Below are 22,093 nucleotides of genomic sequence, written 5' to 3' on the forward strand. Positions count from 1 at the left end.
TGCCCATCGTGTGCTTAGCAGTATGTGTGTATTGCACATAATAGAAACTCAGTAAACATTAGTTATTGTAATTAGTGTTCCTTTGATTCAAAATGCCAACTTTCTGTCCCCTTCAGGTTTGCAAATGTGAATATTAATATATATATATATATATATAAATGCTTCTGAGAGTTTTTGAACTTAGTTCTGTATAATGTCTTTCTAAATAAACTGATTATGTTGATATTCATAAAGGGAAACTTAACAGTTGATTTCTTATTTTAAATTTTATTTTATGTGTTTTGTATTGTCTTTATCTCTGTCTTATATTGATTCACCACTCCTGAAAACAGCAACACTGAAAACATTTATTTACTGGCAGTTCATTTCTGAGCCATCCCTCTGCCTTCTCATTCCCTGAAATGACAGTCTGCTTTTCTTTAAATTATTAATTATATAGTGACTTTTTCAGGTATAGAGATTTAGTCTATTTAAAAATGTTGCTTCTTCCCTTTTAAGACATCATCACTCAAGAGATGACAACAGCTGTTCAAGCAGCAGAAGCCACTGTATCTTTAGTGACGCAGGAACAGCAGGTTTCCACCCTCGAGGTCACCAGAGGCGAGGACGAGACCAAGGGAGGGAGGGAGTTGCCCTCTGCCACAGTGGATGCTCCTCGTGTTACTCAGCTGTCAAGAAGATGGGAGCCTCTGGCCACTGTGGTTTCAACGACACCCATCCCTGTCTCTTTCGAAGTTACTTCTGCTGTGGAAGGTCTGTAACAGAGGGAATTGAACTCAGCGTTTTGGGTGTGCTGTGATTCATGGGGTCGCAAAGAGTCCGACATGACTGAGCAACTGAACTTGCAACTGAACTGAACTTCTCTGAGTTGTTAAGGAATAGAATGAGTGAGGCAAATGGCCTGGGGGTAAAACCAGCAAGAACTGGGGGAATGAAACCAGAAAAGACCTAGGTTTGTATCCCAGCGTTCGCCCTCACTAGTGGCTTCAAGAAAGTTTCTTAATGTCTCCAAGCCTTGGTTTGTTCATCTTTAAATAATGCCTACCTGTCTTATAGGTAATTTTCAGGGTTTTAACAAATGTATACAGAGAACTTTCTATTAATATATAGGAGACCCTCAGATGCTCTGAGATCTTAAGAACAGTGAAGTTTTTGAATCTGAGTGATCATCAGAATTACCTGAGAATTACAAAAATTATTATTATTATTATTTAGTTATTATTTTTGGGCTTCATGTCTCTGTTTCATCATTGGCCTAAGTATTAGATTGGCAAAAAAATTTGGGTTTTTCCATACCCTCTTATAAAAACCTGAGCAAACTTTTTGGCCAGCCCAGTAAATCCTACTTTTATTTATTACCTGAGTTATCTTTGACTAATAAATACCTTCTAATCCTGCGTGATTGCCTCTCCCTACAAAACCCCTAGGATCTTGTCAGTAACCTACAGGTTACCCCATGATCCTTCCCGTCTAAACCCCTTCCTCCTCCGTTAACCGTTAACCTGGATCTTCATTTCCTTGGCTTTCTTTTCGTTTGATTGTGTCTGGATGTATTCCTGATATTATATGTTTAAAAGTTTTAGTTTTTTACTTTATAAAAACAGTATTGTGCTGTGGATAGCCTTTTGGGGACTAACTCTTTTTTTTTAAATTTCTGTTCTATGGCTACTATTTATTTACTGTGGTTCTTTTGGTTTGACTGCTTGTAATATTGTGCTATGAAAATATGTCATAGTTTATTTATCTCATCTTCATCCAGTCTTTTCTAGTGATTTGCATTTGGGTCGTTTACAGGTTTGGCTATTGTGTACATGGCTGCCATGAATATTCTTTTACATACTCTCCATTGCATGTGTGTAGGAGATTCTCTTGGGTATATATGTAGGAAAAGGGCATATGAATATTTGACTTTATGAGGCAATGCCTAACTGCTTTCTAAAATGATTGCTTCCATTTATCCTGCCAACAGCAATGTATATGATAATCTGTGGACCCATATCCTGGAAACTTTCACAAATGGTTTCTCAGGGTTCGTCACCAAGGAGGTTCTGATTCAGTTAAGTTGGGATATGTAGAAAGTATGAAAATCAACATTTCAAAATTACCTCAAAAGATTATGATGATCAACTAGGCTTGGAAAAATGCTGCTATTCTAGAGCTTCTAGGTTTGGGGATACCTGGGGCTAATTTGGCTGCTTTCAAATTGAGCATATTACAGACACAGATCTAAACTTTTACTCTTTGACTTGACCTTTGAAAGTTATCTTCTCATGCTAACTCGCTTCAGTTGTGTCCAACTCTCTGTGACTCCGTGGACTGTAGCCCGCCAGGCTCTTCTGTCCTTATGATTCTCCAGGCAAGAATACTGGAGCGGGTTGCCATGCTCTCCTCCAGGGAATCTTCCCAACTCAGGGATTGAACCTATGTCTTATGTCTTCTGCATTGGCAGGCAGCTTCTTTATGTCACCAAAGTCATCTTTGGTGTATATTTAAATAAATTTTGTTAAATTTTCTATCTTTAGTAATAGGTTATATTGTTGTTTGGTTGCTAAGTTGTGTCCAGCTCATTTGGGACCCTATGGACTGTAGCCTACCAGGCTTCTCTGTGCATAGGATTTCCCAGGCAAGTATACTGGAGTGGGTTTCCCTTTCCTTCTGCAGGGGATCTTCCCGACCCAAAGATCAAACCTGCGTCTCCTGCTTGGCAGATGAATTTTTTACCACCAAGCCACCAGGGAAGCCCCAATAGGTTATATAAAATCCTATAAAATCCATAATATTGTCAACAGAATAAATGGGAGATTAAAATTTGAAACCGGAGTTCTGATTTGAGGTAGTGTATTTTCCTGGAAGATAAGTATTTGCCTTGGGTAGCTGAATCGATGCATTGTGGGAGATGGAACTGGTCTAAGTGCCAAATCTACTGTATATGAGATACTGGTTTCACTAGTCATTTCTTGCTTAAAAAGTAAAAGCATATACTTAAATATATACATTTCTCATTCAGATCATCTTTGGTAAAATCATATCTCTTGTGTTCGGCAGACCTAATGGACACAGTCACAGGGCCTAATGAGGAGTTGTTCACGCCAATTTTGGGTTCTCCAGTGACGCCCCCTGGAATAACAGAGGAGGCACCCAGCACTTCCCCAGCGCTTGCTGATCCTGAGGCTTCTTCTGAAAGAAGAACTGCAGCTCCATCCTTCAGCTATGTTAACACAGCTGCCTCCTATGGCCTGGACCAACTTGAATCTGAAGGTATCCATGCTTTGAAGGGGATCTTTTCTAGGACAGATACAGTGAGTCACTGAGCAAATGATTTTGAGAAAAGATCAAGGAGAAGTGTATTCAGTCTGTAGTGTTCATGAGGGGTCAGTAGACTGTGGTCCAGCCAAATCCAGGCTGTTATCTATTTTTGTATGACAAGCTCAGATTGATCTTTACATTTTCAAATGATTGGGAAAAAATCAAAAGAAGAATAGTATTTCGTGAGATGTAAAAGTTTTTCTAAAATCGAAATTTCAGTGCTCCTAATTATAGCTGTGTTGGAATGCGGCCACATTTGTTCATTTGTGTGTTGTCTGTGGTTATTTATGTGCCAGAGCGGCAGAGCTGAGTAGTTGTGACAGAGACTAACAGCCCACAAAACCCAAAATATTTATGGGATGGCCCTTGCCTGAAAAAACGCACTGACCCCTGCTCTCCATTAGTAACTCTCAATTATGGTTGAATGTTAGAATCACCTTGGGGAGTTTTTAAAGTTCTAATACCTGAGTCCTTCTCCCAGTGATTCTGGTTCAGTTAGGATGAGATCTGGCATCAACATTTCCAAGAGTTTCTTGAGATGATTTCTGTGTGCAGGCTGAGTTGAAAAAACTGGTTTAAATGGAAAATTTGAGTTTCCCCACTTGATTTTCTTGGGCAAAAATTTTAATGTGGATTGTATTTTTGTAACACCGCTCTGGTGGTTAATGCTGGGTGATTCTCCCTTAATTATATCTCTGGGTTAGATGGGAGATGGGCAGTCTTCTCCACCTCTTAAGGCTGAGAAATTCATGCCAAATTTTACTTTGCAAGACATTGGCTTTGAGCATGAAAAAGATGTTTGGGGTACAGCTGCACATCCACAAATGAGAAAACTGGAGATATAATGAAAGGTCGTTTAATTAATCAGCACTTTGGCAGGTGAACAGCTCCTGGCTAGATTGAAAAATGCCTAGTGATTTGTAAACTAATCTTGGAGATAGGTAAGCTCTTGGGCACTAAATTAGCCATGGGTTTGAAGCATTGAAGACATAGGGTGTGCTGTTATTTTATATTTTATCTACTCTTTAACAGGGAAGGTGGTTCAGCCAGGTTTTCAGCAGGCTCTATTGCAGACTTTCAGGGTAATACTGGTAGTTTTCTGGCAGAGAAACATGACATTTAGGAGGAATGTGAATTCCATGGAGTGCTGGTTTAAGAAATGGATCAAAGCAAGCTCAGAGGCTAACAGCTCTTGCTCTCCACATTAAGATAAAAACTTGGAATGTAGACTCATATTAGCTGTCTGCCCTCCTTGATGCCATCTGGAAAGACCAGGTTTCCCCGCATTAACCGGAGTTACAGATGACAGCTTTCCCAGCAGGGCTCATTGAATCAGAGGGAAAAAACTGAATTTGTGAATAATCCATACGTGTGAAACTGCAATAATGTTCTAAATTTAGTTGATGATGGAAGTTGTATTGAGATGTGTGAGAATTTTCTTAACTTGCCTAAGATGTCCTGGAGTTTTAGTGCTTTTCTTTTACACGACTCAGTTCCAGCTTCTTTTTGAGAATATATTTTGTCAGTTTTGATCTAAGTTATGATCCTTGTCAAGGCTTTGAAAGACGTTTTTGGTTTAAAAATATTCTTTCTGCTACGTTGTTGGGCTTAAGACAAGATTTTCAATGAGCACACCTTTTCTCCTAAGTAAAAGGGAGTGCAGTTTTTATATTTAATTTGTATGTGTTAATAATGTCATTAGTTTTGTGCTGATCTATCAAACCCTCTGAAAGCAGAAGTGACTATACTTATTTAAACTGATAAATCAATAGATGCCTAGAGGCCTTCATTTTCAATGCACGTTTTTCCACCTTGTCCAGGAATATAAGTGCAGCTTGAGGCTCTGACTGGGTGTAGCATTTTAATTTTTCCATAGCAGTGGACCCAGGGGAGGATAGTTTATTTTTACTTAGAACAGGATCATGTGAGGTAAAGTTGACTACCTTTCAAATTTGAATCTCTGTGATGTGTTGATAAATGACAGACAATTCTCCAGTTTAAGGTGTGTGTTTTTTTTTCTTTTTTTTTTATTGGAGGCTAATTATTTTACAATATTATATTGGTTGGTTTTGCCATACATTGACATGAATCCGCCCTGGGTGTACATGAGTTCCCCTTCCTGAACCCCCCTCCCACCTCCCTCCTCCCTTTATCCTCTCTCTGGATCATCCCCACACACCAGCCCCGAGCATCCTGTAACATGCATCGACCCTGAACTGGTGATTCGTTTCACATATGACAACATACATGTTTCAATGCCATCCTCCCAAATCATCCCACCCTCACCCTCTCCCACAGAGTCCCAAAGACTGTTCTATACATCTGTGTCTCTTTTGCTGTCTCGTATACAGGGTTATCATTTGCATCTTTCTAAATTCCAAATATATGCGTTAGTATATGGTATTGGTGTTTTTCTTTCTGGTTTACTTCACTCTTTATAATAGGCTCCAGTTTCATCCACCTCATTAGAACTGATTCAAATGCATTCTTTTTAATGGCTGAGTAATACTCCATTGTGTATTGTGTAAGGTGTGTGTTTATTTAATTATGTTATTAAAAGCTCTCTATATAGTTATTTGAATACTTTCCTTCCCACGTGGGGACAAGAACACTTCTCCAGAGAATGGAGTATTTATCTCAATGAGATATAACGAGAAACCTGCCCCTTTAAACACTATCCACCCAAGAAGCAAAAAATTCCAAAGAAATTTCTGAATGTTTACCCTTTAAGGGATAGTCATGGCTCAGATGAACCTAAAATTTGTTTCTGCTTGGTACCCTGTCTTGTCTTTTTCTTTACATCACTACAATATGATGACATGATACATGATGTGTATCGTTTTCTAGGACTGCTGTAACAACGTACCTCAAACTGGGTGATTTAAACAACAGACATTGTTCTTTTGTGGTTTTGGAGACTGGAAGCCTGAAATCAAAGTGTAGACAGGGCTGTGCTCCCTCCAAAGCCTCTGGATGGGGATCATCCTTGCCTCTTCCAGCTTCTGGTCCTTCGGCTTATGGCAGCAGACCTACAGCTTCTGCCTTCTCCTTCATATCTCCCTCCTTTTTGTTTCTGTGCCCAAATTTCCCTTGTCTTATAAGGATATCAGCCTTTGGGTTAGGACTCACCCTACTAATTACATCTTAAGTTGATTACATCTGCTGGTACACTATTTCCAAATAAGATCATATTCACAAGTGTTTGGATTACGACTTAAACATATATTTGCACCGGCGGTGGGGTGGTGGTGTTGGGGGAGGGTGCACAATTCAACTTGTAATAGGAGGTCTGCTTCTAAGGAGTTTTCCAGTTGGCTCTGAAGGCAGAACACCCCCTTGAGAGGTATGCACTGGTAGAGTGGGAAAGTTTGGTGTGTTTTACATTTCTCAAGCATTCAAGAAAGCCTGCTTCTATAAGTGCATGGTGCCCTGTGCTTTTTCAATAAGTCTTTTACCTTGTCAGCAAAAATGCAGTTTGATTTTTGAAGGCTAATGGTTTATCTTTACTTCTCTGTATTTTTTAAGGGAATAAATGCTTTCAGGATGATAAAAAATACATTATACTTATCTCAGACATAATTCTACTAGGGCTGTATTCAGCATCTTTGGAATATAAACATGACAAAGTGTTCTAACTTTTAATTCAAAAGTGGATAATACCAAAGCTTCCCAGGTGGTGCTAGTGGTAAAGAACACTCTTGCTAATGCAGGAGACTTAAGAGAGGCAGATTTGATCCCTGGGTCAGGAAGATCCCCTGGAGGAGGGCACGACAACCAGCTCCAGTATTCTTGTCTGGATAATCCCACAGACAGAGAGCCTGGAGGGCTATAGACCATAGGGTCACAAAGAGTTCACAACTGAAGCAACTCAGCATACACAGTATATATATATATATATATACACACACACACACATACACATATATATACATAAACTAATTTTTGAACACGATCTCTGTTTAGGTTGATACCATTTTTTGGTTGAATATTAATGTATTTCTCTGCTCCAAAATGGCAGCTTAAAATTTCTAATTGCTTATGAAAACCTGCTTGGAATATTTTCATTTGGGTTAGCTGTTTTTAAAATATTTTGAGACTAATATCAAATGTGACTAGTATCAAATTTCAATATTTCTTACCAGAAGGAATTCTACTTTGTGTATTTTAGAAATCCAACTGAGGATATCTAAACAAATCAAACTTATTTTGTTGTTGTTCAGTTACTTAGCCATGTCCGACTCTTTGCAACCCCATGGACTGCAGCATGCCAGGCCTCCCTGTCCTTCACTGTGTCCCAGAGTTTGCTCAGACTCATGTCCATTGAGTCAGTGATGCCATCCAGCCATCCTATCCTCTGTTGCCCCCTTCTCTTCCTGGCCCTCAATCTTTCCTAGCATCAGGGTCTTTCCTAGCTGACAACGAGTCGGCTCTTTGCATCAGGTGACCAAAGTACTGGAGCTTCAGCATCAGTCCTTCCAATGAACATTCAGTGTTGATTTCCTTTAGGATTGACTGGTTTGATCTTCCTGCTGTCTTTGGGACTCTCAAGAGTCTTCACCAACACCACAGTTCAAAAGCATCAATTCTTTGATGCTCAGCCTTCTTCATGGTCCAGCTCTCACAACTGTACATGACTACTGGAAAACTTGTTTTGGCCTTTCCTATATTTCCACAGAAGACGGAAATTCATCTGTGCTATAAAACTGTAACAATAGTTCTGTAGGATGGAAGACTGTGGCTTTAATAGTTCAATACTATTACTCATACTAGGTACTAGGTTTTAAGAACATGTGAGAAATAAGAGAACAAAAATGAAGGTTTCTCAGATGTTGTGATTAAGGTATTGGTAGTCCTTGGTCACATCCCCAGCACTTCCTCCCATAATGTCTGGAAGCCAATACCTGGGCTTTCCAGCTAGTGGGAAATGGGAAACTGCTTGGTGCTACCCATGGTGCTGACCGGACAGACTTGGGAACATGGTGAATTTGCTTTGACTCTCCCAAGATGAGCCTGTTAGCTTATTGCTTTCCTGCAAGAGAAGAAATAGTTCCCATATCTTTATCTGTTTCAACACACCTGTTTATCACAGAGTTTATAGAACAAACTGGGCTGCAGTCTATGGGGCTGCAGTCTATGGGGTCTCAAAGAGCCGGACTTGACTGAGTGTCTTCACTTTCACTTTTCACTTTCATGCATTGGAGAAGGAAATGGCAACCCACTCCAGTGTTCTTGCCTGGAGACTCCCAGGGATGGGGGAGCCTGGTGGGCTGATGTCTGTGGGGTTGCACAGAGTCGGACATGACTGAAGCGATGCAGCAGCAGCAGCATAGTAATTGATGTGCTGGGGACTTATTCCCCCCTTTGTATGTATGATGCATGTTATATGTAAACATATGACATATTACTTAAAGAAATATATAAAGAGGTTTTTAATTCTAGTTTCCAATAGGAAAACCATGTTTAATTTTTAATATCTTGATTAAAAAATGAGACCAAATATATCATTTAACTTCAATTTTCTCTTTTCTGACAGCTTTTCCCGTGTTTTTTGAAGACCGTTTTGACTGTCCTTATGTTTAGGTTTTGAAAGATTGTATTTTTGACGTCTTTTCCCAGCGAGGCAGCGTGCAGAGGGAAGAAGGCTGTCATTGCTCTGTCACTTGTTGTTTGATCTATTTCGGTGACGATCCATTTTCCTCCCTTCATGAATAGTTGTGTTTACACATCTGTGTGTGTATGTGTTTCATTTCATGGATGTTTTTTCCACAGTCCTCTGCGGGCATTTCCTATATGTGTGTATATATTTGCGGCACCTCTTAATTTCCTCTGCTGAAGTGATAGTGATGTTATCTCTCCTTTCTTATCTGGAATTCTCAGTTATGCCTCGTCCTAGGATTCTCTCTCGGAGAAGGCAATGACAAGCCACTCCAGTACTCTTGCTTAGAAAATCCCATGGATGGAGGAGCCTGGTAGGCTGCAGTCCGTGGGGTCGCTGAGGGTCGGACGCGACTGAGCGATTTCACTTTCACTTTTCACTTTCACACACATTGGAGAAGGAAATGGCAACCCACTCCAGTGTTCTTGCCTGGAGAATCCCAGGGACGGGGGAGCCTGGTGGGCTTCCGTCTATGGGGTCACACAGAGTCGGACACGACTGAAGTGACTTAGCAGCAGCAGCAGCAGGATTCTCTCTACAATAACATAGGAATTTCAGGAGAAAGTCGTGTTTGAAAAGCCTGCGTTTGCTTTTCAGGTGACATCTTTTGGCAGTGTGGGGGACCTCATAATTGGTACTGAAATCAAAATGCTTGGTTTCTTTCTTTTACTGGTAAATCAGAAATGAATGGGGAAATGCATTCTTTAAGTGGCATTGTGGAGAAACCTCAGAGATATTTTTCTTTAATAGCTCCATTGAGGATTCTTAAGAGTTCATGTAATTTTTATGAGAGAAATGTTTGCTCTTCACTTGCACTTTAATTCACAAAATCATTTTTTTTGGTCTTCCCAGTATGCACTTCTTTTCAGAGAATATTTTCTTATTATTTTCTCAATCCTAAAATAACTTTTCAATTCAGAAGGCAGCTAGAATGAATGAATGAGAAAGTCAAAGAGGAGTCAAAGATCTCATCTCAAGGCCACGTTTATGAAGCCAAGTTTATGTTACTTATTTTTGGGAGCTGTTATGTGGGTATAATATTAAAGATCCAGTAGAGTGTTGTAAATTTGAACTGTCCACTGTTACTTGTGATACTGTAGTATGAGGTTAAGGAGGTTCATACAGCTTTTCACTCTGATCATGTTAAGAATGAGTACAAATTTTGGCTTTTCTTCTTGAAAATACTTTGGATTGAATTTTGCCTCAGTAACAGAGGCAATTTCAGTCACTGATTACCTGTTATGGTAAGGCACTTTGTTGGCTTGTCCTGAAATCATCATATATTCTCTGGCATTTATGATAGGTCTCTGTTAAGTACTTGTGTGCTCTGCAAGCTAGTACAGTAAATTACTCAGCACCCAGATTAGTCAACATATGCCTGCTCTTAATGTTCACATAGCCAGTGGTATTTCAGAAATAGTTAAAATCATAATCTTACGATGTGTTACCATAAAACTTGGCTACAAATTCTGCTGTTGAAGAAAGATAGCTAATATTCACTCTTAAGTTTTTTGGTATGCTTTCTTATCATAGGGCATTTATTTATTGATATAGTCACAATTAAGTAAACATTGTTATAGAATTGATTCTTCCAATTTTTTTTGTATCTCTGTTGCTCAGCACCATAAAGTTACACTGCTTGGTAAAACTCACTCTTAGACACTTACGAAATTTCATATAGTGGTTCGTGATGACAGAAGGATTTAGCTTTGTACATATTCAGAGGTTTTGCTTATTCATTCGTTTATGTGTATACTTAAGTATTTGATGATTCTGATAATAATAATAAGTAGATTTTGTATAAATTTTAGTAGAAGAGTTATGATAAATACATAAATAACAGATACACAAGGTAGAAGATGGGAAAGGATCACAAAAAAAATTACAAGGGGCTTCTCTGGTGGTTCAGTGGCTAAGACTCTGCACTCCCAATGCAAGGGGCCCAGGTTTGATCCCTGGTCAGAGAACTAGATCCTACATGCAACTAGAGATCTCACATGCTACAGTGAACATGGAAAATCCTACTTGCTACAACTAAGATCCGGTGCAGCCAAATAAACAAACAAAAAGCTACCAAACAACAACAGCAACAAATTATAACAAAACAATTATAGAGAAAGGACTGTGAAAGTTAGGAGAGAGAACTTAGCCCTAGCTTCGAGAAAGACAAAATTCCTATTTATGCTTGGGAGTCTGTGTGTATGTGTTTGTGTGTGTATTTGGGTGTGTGTGTGTGTGTGTGTATGTATATGCTCATCATTCTTTTGATATTTATAGAAAAGTAAGTGGTAGGAGATCCAAAAGTATGGAAAACATTGTAAGAGGTGGCGAATTGTCATATGTCATATTCAATTACTTTATGGGTATATGATCAAGCATATTTCTATAATTTTAGCTTGCTGGTTAAGTGAATTCTTTCTCTTTTATTCTCCCAGTTTTATTGGGATATAACTGATATACAGCACTGTGAAAGTTTAAGGTGTACAGGATGATGACTTGACTTACAAATACTGTGAAATGATTGCCACAATAAATTTAGTGAACATCTACCATCTTATGTAGATACAAAATAAAAGAAAAGGTTTTTATCCTTGTGATGAAACTCCTGGAATTTACTCTTTTAAAAACTTTCATATATATCATGTACTAAGTTGCTTCAATCATGTCCGCCTCTTTGTGATCCTGTGTATTGTAGCCCTCCAGGCTCTTCTGTCCGTAGGATTCTCCAGGCAAGAATACTAGAGTGGGCTGCCATTTCCTTCTCCACATATATACCATACAACAGTGTTAATTGCATTAATTATGTTGCACATTACATTCCTGCTGCTGCTGCTGATAAGTCACTTCAGTCGTGTCCGACTCTGTGCGACCCCATAGACGGCAGCCCACCAGGCTCCCCCGTCCCTGGGATTCTCCAGGCAAGAACACTGGAGTGGGTTGCCATTTCCTTCTCCAATGTGTGAAAGTGATTCCTAGTACTTACGTATCTATAACCGGAAGTTTATATCTTTTGTCATCCTTCCTTCCGTTTTTCCTCCTCTTATCTCCTGCCTCTGATAACCACAAATCTGATCTCTTTTTCTATGCATTTGTTTTTAAAGTATAATTGACTGACAACATTATGTTAGTTCCTGGTGCATGACATAGTGATTTGATATTTTTATACATTTCAAAATTATCACCATGATAAGCCTAGTTATGTCACCATGCAAAAGATACTTTGTCATTATTGAGATGAATTATTTCTTAAGAATAGTTTTTAGAGGCAGCAACCAGGTACTCAGCCTCAGGCTAACAAATGCCTGATTTATAGGAAGCAGTGCCAGGTCTGTCCTGAGTAGGTTGTTCAGAGTTCTAGGCAAAAGGATTGGTTTTGAGTGTTTCATCTGGGCTCATACTCCAGGGTTGACAATCCTGTGAGAAGTGGTCCAAGCAGGGCTTTCCGTGTGTGGTGGTTTTTGCAGTTGTTGAAGCAAGCATGTAGCTTGGGATCCCAAACACAATGGGATGTGGGGATTTCAAAGACATTTTATATGTTTGCAGAAAATCAAGTTATTTTTAAAAGCATGATTTTTCAGTGTGAGGCTAGATGTAACTATCCTTTTTCTGGTATAATCATTGAGAATTTTATTGCAGCGGAGTACGAATATTTATGAACCTTAACAATGTATAAAATAATGTGAGCATATTACCCACTGCATTTATCAGGCTATATTCATAACCATGACCCTGTTTTGGCATCATTTTATTATCATTAAAATGAATATATATCCCCAAAGAAAAAGATTAGAAGGAAAATATAATGCATCAATTTGACTGGCCTTACAAGCTTTTAAAAATTGTTCACACTTGGAAATATTAAACTTATCTTAAAATATTTACATTGATTCTGCCTACGTTTACCTACTTTTTCTCTTTTTAGCCATTCTTCCTTCTTTTAATTGTTTAACATCTCCAGACAAAACATTCTGTGGAAACTTCTTCTGCAAAAATGGTGTAAAGAGGGACTTCCCTGGCAGTCCGGGGAGTGTGGGTTTGATCCTTCATTGTGGAACTAAGATCCTGCACAGTGCATGGTGTGGCCAAAACAAACACACACACCCACAAACAAAGAACACTTTTAAACATTATAAAGAATCTTCATGGTTTTTTCATGAGAAAGAGATTCTGCAGGTGGTCAGAGGTCCCCTCACTGTTCCCTCTGGGTTTTCTCAAGGTATCTCAAGGGTTTTCACATGCTCTCTGCTTCCTCTTTCCTTTTAATACTCCTAACTCAAGCATAGATGAAAACTCTTTCACTTGTTTCAGCTAAAATTAGTAGAAATTTAAAAAATACTTCGCTCAAACCTAAGGGAACACAAAGCAAATAAACCAAGAAAATAACAGAAGCGTAAAATACATTAGTCTTACAGGGTACAAACTTCTCTCTGGTCTTACCTGGGCTGAGGGGCTCCCAGGGCTCCCATCACTTGACTCATTCTGTGCTCTGAGAAGGTTTTTAATATTTGGTACCCAAAGCTCTGGAACAGTTTTTCAGGCACCTTACTATGCTTTCTGGCTTCACACTTCTTGACTTGTTTCCTGTTCAGAAGGTGACTTCTCATTCTCTCTTCCCCATCCCTGCCCCCATGTAGAAGAGCCAAGACAAAGGTGCAGATTTCCTCTAGAGCCCACCACCAAGTAGGGAATCCCCAACCCCACTTAAATGTTATCTGTCCTGCTTTCCAAGATGAAGGAGACACCTTCTATCCCTAGGCAGTTGACAGCCAGACAACCATCATGATTGACTATGTACATCCCACTTTTTAGAGGAAATCCCATCTCTGTTAAAAGCATGTCATGATTCATGTCTGGGCAATATCACGCTGTTCTCACTAGAGAAGAAATACACCTGTATAGGGTCATTCTGTCACATCCTATAGCAAATAATACTCAGTACAATGCTGCTCCATAAACAGAGGGCTATGAAATGAAAAGAAGACAGGAAGGAGAAACAGAACCTGTTCAGCTTAAACTTATCTTTCTTTCTGTTTTATATTGGAGGAGCCTGGTAGGCTGCAGTCCGTGGGGTCGCTAAGGGTCGGACACGACTGAGCGACTTCACTTTCACTTTTCACTTTCACACATTGGAGAAGGAAATGGCAACCCACTCCAGTGTTCTTGCCTGGAGAATCCCAGGGACGGGGGAGCCTGGTGGGCTTCCGTCTATGGGGTCGCACAGAGTCGGACACGACTGAAGTGACTTAGCAGCAGCATAGTTGATTTACAATGTTGTGTCAATTTCTGGTTTACAGCAGTCATGTAGTTATACATATTCATGTATCTATTCTTTTCTAGATTCTTTCTCATATAAGTAATTACAAAATATGGAGTAGAGTTCTCTGTGCTGTATACACTATGTCCTTGTTGACTGTTTTATAAATGGTAGTATGTATATATCAATTCCAATCTCCTAATTTATCTCTCCCTTCAACCTTTCCCCTTTGGTAACCATAAATTTGTTTTCTAAGCCTATGAGTCTGTTTCTGTTTGGAAAGTAGCTTCATTTGTAGCATTTTTTTAGGTCCCATGTATAAGTGACATCATATGACATTTGTCTTTCTTTAACTTTAGTATGATAATCTCTAGGTCTATCCATGTTGCTGCAAATGGCATTATTTCATTCTTTTTTATGGCTGAGTAATATTCCATCGTATGGATGTACCACATCTTCTTTATCCGTTCATCTGTTGATAGTCATTTAGGTTGCTTTCATGTCTTTGCTATTGCACGTATCGCTGCAGTGAACTTTGGGGTGCCTGTATCTTCTTGAATTATGGTTTTCTCTTGATATGGGATTGCTGGATCACATGGTAGCTCTATTTTTAGTTTTTTAAGAAACCTCCATATTGTTTTCCATAGTGGCCACATCAACTTACTTTCCCACCAACAGGGTTACCTTTTCTTCACGTCCTCTCCAGTATTGATTGTTTGTAGACTTTTTGATGATGGCTGTTCTGGCCAGTGTGAGATGACATGTCATTGTAGTTTTGATTTGCATTTCTCTAGTAATTAGTGATGTTGAGCAACTCTTCTTGTGCTTTGGTCATCTGTATGTCTCTTCTTTATGAATCTTCTCGGACCACACAGCCTTCATTGAGGAATAATACAGACTAGTAAAAAATTAACTCTGATTATGGTCTCAAATGAACATACCTGAGTTTAAGTTTTAGTTTCATCATGAATAAGCATCATGATCTTGATCAAACTAATTTCTTTAGACTTCAGTTTTTCTGTCTGTGTAAAACAGAGATATTGGTGTTCCTGTCTCTTATTTTGAGATTAAAATGAGAACTGTAGTAAATACATACGTGACAGAGTAAATGCTTAATAAATATGAACATTTTATATAATTTATCAATTAAAATTATATATTGTGATTATGTAGTATTATATATTAATTATTATAATGAAATATTCGTATTCTCTGTATGCAACCAGTAGGTTAGGGGCCAGGTAGATAGTGTAAGTGAACAAAGAGGAAGGTGCCTAGGATAGTTGATAGTGGTGAATATATTCTAGTAGAGAGCATATTCCTCTAATAGATGCTTCCTCTGATCTAGGTGGATTCTGCTTGTAATTGTTGCCGGAGGAGAATGTAAGTTCAGTGATGCCAGATCTCAGATATTTTCCAAGATAAGCTGAAAATTCCAATTTTGTATGAAATATTCTGATATTTTTTAAGTGCTGGAAATCAGCTCAAGTATTTACGTATCCTATTTCATTTTTTATTGGTATGCACGCCTGAAGTGAATCTGTCTTCCCAGCCATTGATCATCAGTTTGTGCTCTTAACTTAATTCTCCAAACCTCTTTAAGGTCAGGGTCAGAACTTTCTGCCTTGTGTCTACGATGGCTGTAGGTACCTGGTGCTGGGTAAGTGATAATCGGCAATGGAGCGTATGGTTTTAGGACCATTATCTTGTTTAATTAATGTGTTTTCTACTTGACTTACTCTGTTGGTTGTTGTTTTAAATTCAGTGCTTATTTTGTATCTGAAGTTGAGCATTTTCTATGTGAATGAAGCAGTGACTCCCAACTACCTTCTGTTGGGAATCTAGTAGGAATTTGCTTAGATTTGTTGCATTCCATTGTGGGGTTGAACATTATTTCATTTTCTTCTTATTGGAATCTGTAGTGATACCTGGACTCAGGTAAGGGGAACTCATATAAATGATTCTTTTTTAAAATAAATAAATAATTATTTTGGCTGCGTTGCATTTTTGTTATGGTGTAACAGCTTCTCGTGGAACATGGGCTTTTCCTATTGCAGTGCTCAGGCTCTAAAGTGCATGGGTGCAGTAGTTGTGGCGCGCTGGCTCTCTAGTTGTGGCATGAGGGCTTAGTTGCCCTGCAGCATGTGGGATCTTAGTTCCCTGACCAGGAATCGAGCCTGCATTCCCTGCATTGCAAGGTGGATTCTTAACTGGACCTGAACCACCAGGGAAGCCCTTTAAATGATTCTTTAAGACCACTTTGAGAAGCCAGAGTGGAAAGGAGGGAAAAAACGGTAAGGGGAGGGGAGAGAGATCCTGATCTAGAAAAGTGAAAGTGAAAGTCGCTCAGTGTGTGTATGACTCTGCCACCCCATGGACTGCAGCCCGCCAGGCTCCTCTGTCCATGGGATTCTCCAGGCAAAAATACTGGAGTGGGTTACCATGCCCTCTTCCAGGGGATCTTCTCCACCCAGGGATTGAACCCAGGTCTCCGTTTCGCAGGTGAATTCTTTACTGTCTGAACCTAGAAACGTTATTGGAGTTAATTTGTTCAAAGATCATTTCCCCTCATGGGCCACTCTCATTTGCCACCTGGGGGTGACAAAAGCATGTAGATGGATTTTCCTTGAAAAGTTGATATCATATTCATTTGATATGATAAAACACAGGAATGATAAAACAAACACACTTCCACTAATTAATTTGTAAACCTCATTTTGAATTAGTTGAGTCATGTTTTAAAGTTTGAAGGGAAATCTACTTTCATAGATATTTTTGCAAAATTAGTAATCAACCTAACCAACCCATGATTTATCCTTTGAGTGTATGTGGATTATTATTTAAAAAAAAATTTTTTTTTAAATTTTTGGTTGCATTAGGTCGTCATTGTTGCATGTGGGCTTTCTCTAGTTGCAGAGAGCAGGAGCTACTCTTTCTTGCGGTGCACAGGCTTCTCGTTGCAGTGGCTTCTTCTTGAAGCCAGGCTCTAGGTGCATGGGCTTCCGTAGCTGCAGCGTGTGGACTTAGTAATTGGCTTGCTGACTCTAGGGCATGCAGACTTCAGTAGTCGTGGCACCGGGACTCATTAGTTGCGGCTCACAAGCCCTAGAGTGTGCAGGCTTCAGTAGTTGCAGCACGTGGGCTCAGAAGTTGTGGCACATGGGCTTGGGTGCTCTGCTGCATGTGGAATCCTCCTGGACCAGGGATCAAACCCAGGTCACCTACGTTGGCAGGTGGATTCCCATCCCTGTGCCAAGTTCCTATGAGGATTATTATGCAGAAGTTTTGTATATGTTTGCTTAATATTTCTTTACTAAATTACTGTGGAGAAAGATTTTATTCTGGATGACTCAGAATTTATAGATACAATAATATTAAAGCTTTTCTGCTTCTCTTTTTAGCACCTTTGATAAATAGAATAATATTGCTGTAGTCTCACTTTCCAAAGGGAAATATATGAGTCTGTCATCTGAATCCAAAGTGAGTTGTTTAATGAATAGAAGCTAGATATAAGAACTTACATAACTTGTTTCAGTGCTCTCTCTATTAAGATAATTCAATTTAATTAGGGGCAGGATTTATACAAGATAATAGAGAACACCAATTATATGGGGTCAAGGCTGAAAAGGGTTTATGTACTGACCAGAAAATGTGAGGTTAGTTATGTAGACTGATCTTTTTAGCTTGCTAACCAGGTATAGGAGATGACATTATCAAGAGCAGAATCCTCTAAAGAAATCCTCTCTAAAGAAAGTAATGTTAAATTAAATAAGAAAATATTTAAACATATTTATGAAATATGGGTTAAATCCAAAATATATATCAAGGGGTGCACAAATTATCTTGTCTCAAACAAGATATAAAAGTTTTTCATGTATGTACCTTTTAATTATTGTGAAAGTTAGAATGGAGGAAATTACTAATGATTATGTTCACTATTACAGAGTTAATGGAAAGTTTGAACTTCAGTAAAGTGTTTTCAAGAAATTTGTGTAGATTAATATGGGAGGTTTAAAAAAATCACTGTGAGGGGATTTTAAAAAGAGAGAATTAAAGCAATTAGCAGAAACATTTAAAACAGAATGTTTAATAAGCAATAACATTTGAGATTTTGTCTAATTTAAAAATGCACTGCATTTTACAACTGTGTATTCTATACTATTTTTTCTTTTGGTGAATTTTAACTGTTAATGTTTTTGGTATTGTGCTTTGTACCGTTTATTAAATAAAAATTTTAGAAATTAAAAAAATAAAAATGCACTGCAAATTACAGATGCTCTTATGAGTGAAATCTGGAATTTGAAAATGGTGTTTGAAAAGCCAATAAACTCTCATTTAACTTACTAGACCTACTTTAAATGTAGATGATATGGATACTTTTGGAAACTCACTGTTTGGATTTCAGTTTCTGATGAAGACTCTGACAGACCCAGCCATAGCAAAATGACTAGGTCTTGCATAAAACACACACTTTAGTACATTAATGACATTGCAGTCAGAAAAAATCTTCAAGGATTGTACTTTTTAGCTCAGTCCATCCCAAAGTGAGCTGAAACCTAGCAAGTGAGCTGTAAGGAGTAAGCAAATTGGAAAGGGAAAGGCAATCTAGGACAATAGTAATACCAGGAGTCAACGTCTGTACTTGTAGCAGGAGGAACCCAGGCTGAAATTCCCACATTAAGGCTGTGTCTTTAAGAGGGGAATAAAGCAGTTCCAGGTTTATGTCATAACCTGAATCCCTACAGAAGCAGAGGTAAATCTTCGCTGGAGAAGAGCATCCCCAGTTGAAATGCATTGTTTTCCCACAGATTAAAGTCAGGCAAATGTAGTCTCATAATAAAAGATCAATAAACTGTCAAGGAAACAAACAGTCATGACTGAGAGTCAGCAGAAAAGTCAAATAATTGATTGACCTACTCCTTATCCAGGACCTTAGGTACTAAAATGATCAGAATAGAGTGTAAAATAACCATGTATAAAAAGATTAAAAGAAAGAAAAAATGAAATCACAAAAATTGTCAATAATAAGAGACAGACAAAAATGACCCAGCAGATTTTTTTTAAAGAACAAATAAAGCATTTAGAAATAAAAATAAAATTGTTGGGGGAAAACTCTTGATAATTAAATAGTTAAATATGCAATAAGAGAGTTAGTGAATAGGAAGATCAGTTTGAAGACATTACGAACAGTGTACTACCAAGAGACTGCCAATGAGACAACAAGAGGGAAAAGCACAGAAAAAATGGGACCTATAGAGGAACAAATTCAGATATGTCAACAACGACAATAAATACGAGGGAACTAAATATGGTGTTAGCGGTGGGATTTTTATAGATGCCTTTTATCAGGTTGAGAAAGTTTCTTCCTTTTCCTAGTTCGCTGAGACTTCTGTTTTTGTTTGTTTGTTTGTTTTTGGCCATTAATGGATATTGGATTTTATCAAGTGCTTTCTCTGAATCTGTGTTTCTGTTATCTATTGAGATGATGATACGGTTTTTCTGTTAATATGGTGAGTTATACTGATTGAGTTTTGAATGCTAAGACAACTTTGTATTTTGGGGATAAGCCCAACTGTATCATCCTTTTGATGTGTTGGTTTCAATTTGCTAAAGTTTTCAAACAAAATAAAATTTAATACAAAATGCATGACATAAAAAAACACTATACCAAACTGTTAGAAAATACACAATACCTTAAAGCACATAGTAAATGTTTACAGAAATTGATCATGTGCTAGACCATAAAGCCATCTTGACAAATTTCAAGAATTGATACCATGCAGGCCAATTCTCTGATGTCTGCTCAATTTAGACATTTAAAATAAAAAAATAAATTGTCCCATACCTTTGAAAATTAAAAAAACATACTTCTAAATAATTTTTGTATCAGGCCTGGCGTGCTGTGATTCATGGGGTTGCAAAGAGTCGGACACGACCGAGTGACTGAACTGAATAGTATAAAATAAGAGTAATTAAAAGTGAATCCTGGTGAAATATTGTTTCAAAACTTGTAAGATGAAGATAAATGGATATTTAAAGGGAAATAGCCTTTATGGAGTAGGAAATGGCAACCCACTCCAGTAATCTTTTTTTTTCAATCTATTTATTTATTTGGCTGCCCTGAGTCTTAGTTGTGGAATGTGTTCTCTTCTTTGCAGCATGTGGGATCTAGTTCCCTGGCCAGGGATTGAACACAGGCCCCTTGCAGTGTCTTTGCCACTGGACCACCAGGGAAGTCCTACACTCCAGTATTCTTGCCTAGAGAATCCCATGGACAGAGGAGCCTGGCAGGCTACAGACCATGGGTTCGCAAAGAGTCAGACACAACTGAAATGATTTCACATAGCACATTTAGCCTTTAAAGCTTCTACTAGAAAAGAAGAAAATCTGAGAATTAATGTCCCAGGCAGCCTCCACCTTAAGCTATAAAAACAAAAAAACCCCAAAGCAAATAGAAGGAATGAAGTAATAAAAATAAGATTTCATTATTTTACTTTTCCATTTCACTGATCCATGACAGCTTGACTAAGATTTTGTAAAATTTGTATGGAAGAACAAGAGTTCAGGAAATAATTGCCAGTCAGTGCACTGCTAAAGAAAAGGATTCTATCAGATATTAGGACTTATAAAACTCTTACTATATCTTTATATATTTAGGCAATGTGGTCATGGACAGGGATAATTAAAATAACTAGTGGAACAGAATAGAGAGCATTGAAACAGACACACTCCTATAGGGGTTCTTGATGTAGGAGAGAGATGGTTTTATAGTGGGGAAAGTGTTTCTTTTCCCCATAAAAGTTCTGGGACAATTGGTTGTCCATGTAGAAAAAATTAAATCAGAGTAAATATAATCTGATATACAGAAATTGATTCCATATGGTCTAAAACTGATGTGAAATATGAAATTCAAAAACTTGAGAAAAATTATAGAATATCTCACTGCACTAATGATACAGAAGGATTTTTTTTAAGTCACGACACAAAAATTGCTCACCACAAGGAAAATGTTGATAAATTCAGCTGAAACTGAAAACTTTTATAAGAAGTTAACTAGAAAGGCAGTGAATGTACAACTTCTAAAACTGGGGAAGGTTGGGAATTCCCTGGTGGTCCGGTGGTTAAGGTGCTGGTCTTTCACTGCTGTGGGTATGGGTTCAGTCTCTGGTGGAGGAACTAAGATCCCACAAGCCACAAACAAAAACAAAAAACTAGGGTAGGTATTTGTAATACATATAATTTTGTAATACATGTAACTGATAAAGGATTGTGTCTAGAATAGTGAGAACTCCAAAAAATCAGTAGGGAAATGACAGACATCCCAAAAGAAGGAGCAAACATGATTAGGCAGAGATACACAAACTTATGATCAAATATACAACCTCAGAAATAATTTAATTACAAAAATGCAAATTACCTCTACAGTGACATACCATTTTATACACACTGGATTAAAAAAAAAAGTGTGACAATAACAAAGATTGGTGAGGATGTGGAGCTAAGGAAATATATCTAGACATTATTTAGAATGTTGAACCCTGAGCAAGTTCCTTTGACCGAGCAAGTCTACTTTTAGGAACATGCCCTAAGGAAACCTTTGAAAAGATCTACTAGAGATCATATGTGAATGTTCATAACAGTACTATACATAACAGCAAAAAATTGGCAACAACTAAATAACTCACATAAAAGTTTATTCACATAAGGCTAAATAAATAGTGCTAAGTTGCTTCAGTCATGTCCGACTCTGTGTGATCCCGTAGACGGCAGCCCACCAGGCTTCTCTGTCCCTGGGATTCTCCAGGCAAGAATACTGGAGTGGGTTGCCATTTCCTTCTCCAATGCATGCATGCATGGAAAGTCGCTTCAGTCGTGTC

At 38.2% G+C, this 22,093-nt stretch overlaps 1 protein-coding gene across 1 annotated transcript in view; it reads left to right on the top strand.

Moving 5' to 3' along the window:
• Positions 1-22,093, top strand: part of ARMH4 (armadillo like helical domain containing 4) — a 153,250-nt gene that overhangs the window by 22,664 nt on the left and 108,493 nt on the right. Inside the window, exons 3-4 of the mRNA XM_055436930.2 lie at positions 499-753; positions 3,046-3,258. Of these exons, the coding sequence (XP_055292905.2) occupies positions 499-753; positions 3,046-3,258 (468 nt within the window). The remainder of the gene's footprint in view (positions 1-498; positions 754-3,045; positions 3,259-22,093) is intronic.

This window comes from Moschus berezovskii, chromosome 9 (assembly GCF_049115385.1).
Source record: "Moschus berezovskii isolate FMDL1 chromosome 9, NW_MosBer_1.0, whole genome shotgun sequence".
Classification (NCBI taxonomy): domain Eukaryota; kingdom Metazoa; phylum Chordata; class Mammalia; order Artiodactyla; family Moschidae; genus Moschus; species Moschus berezovskii.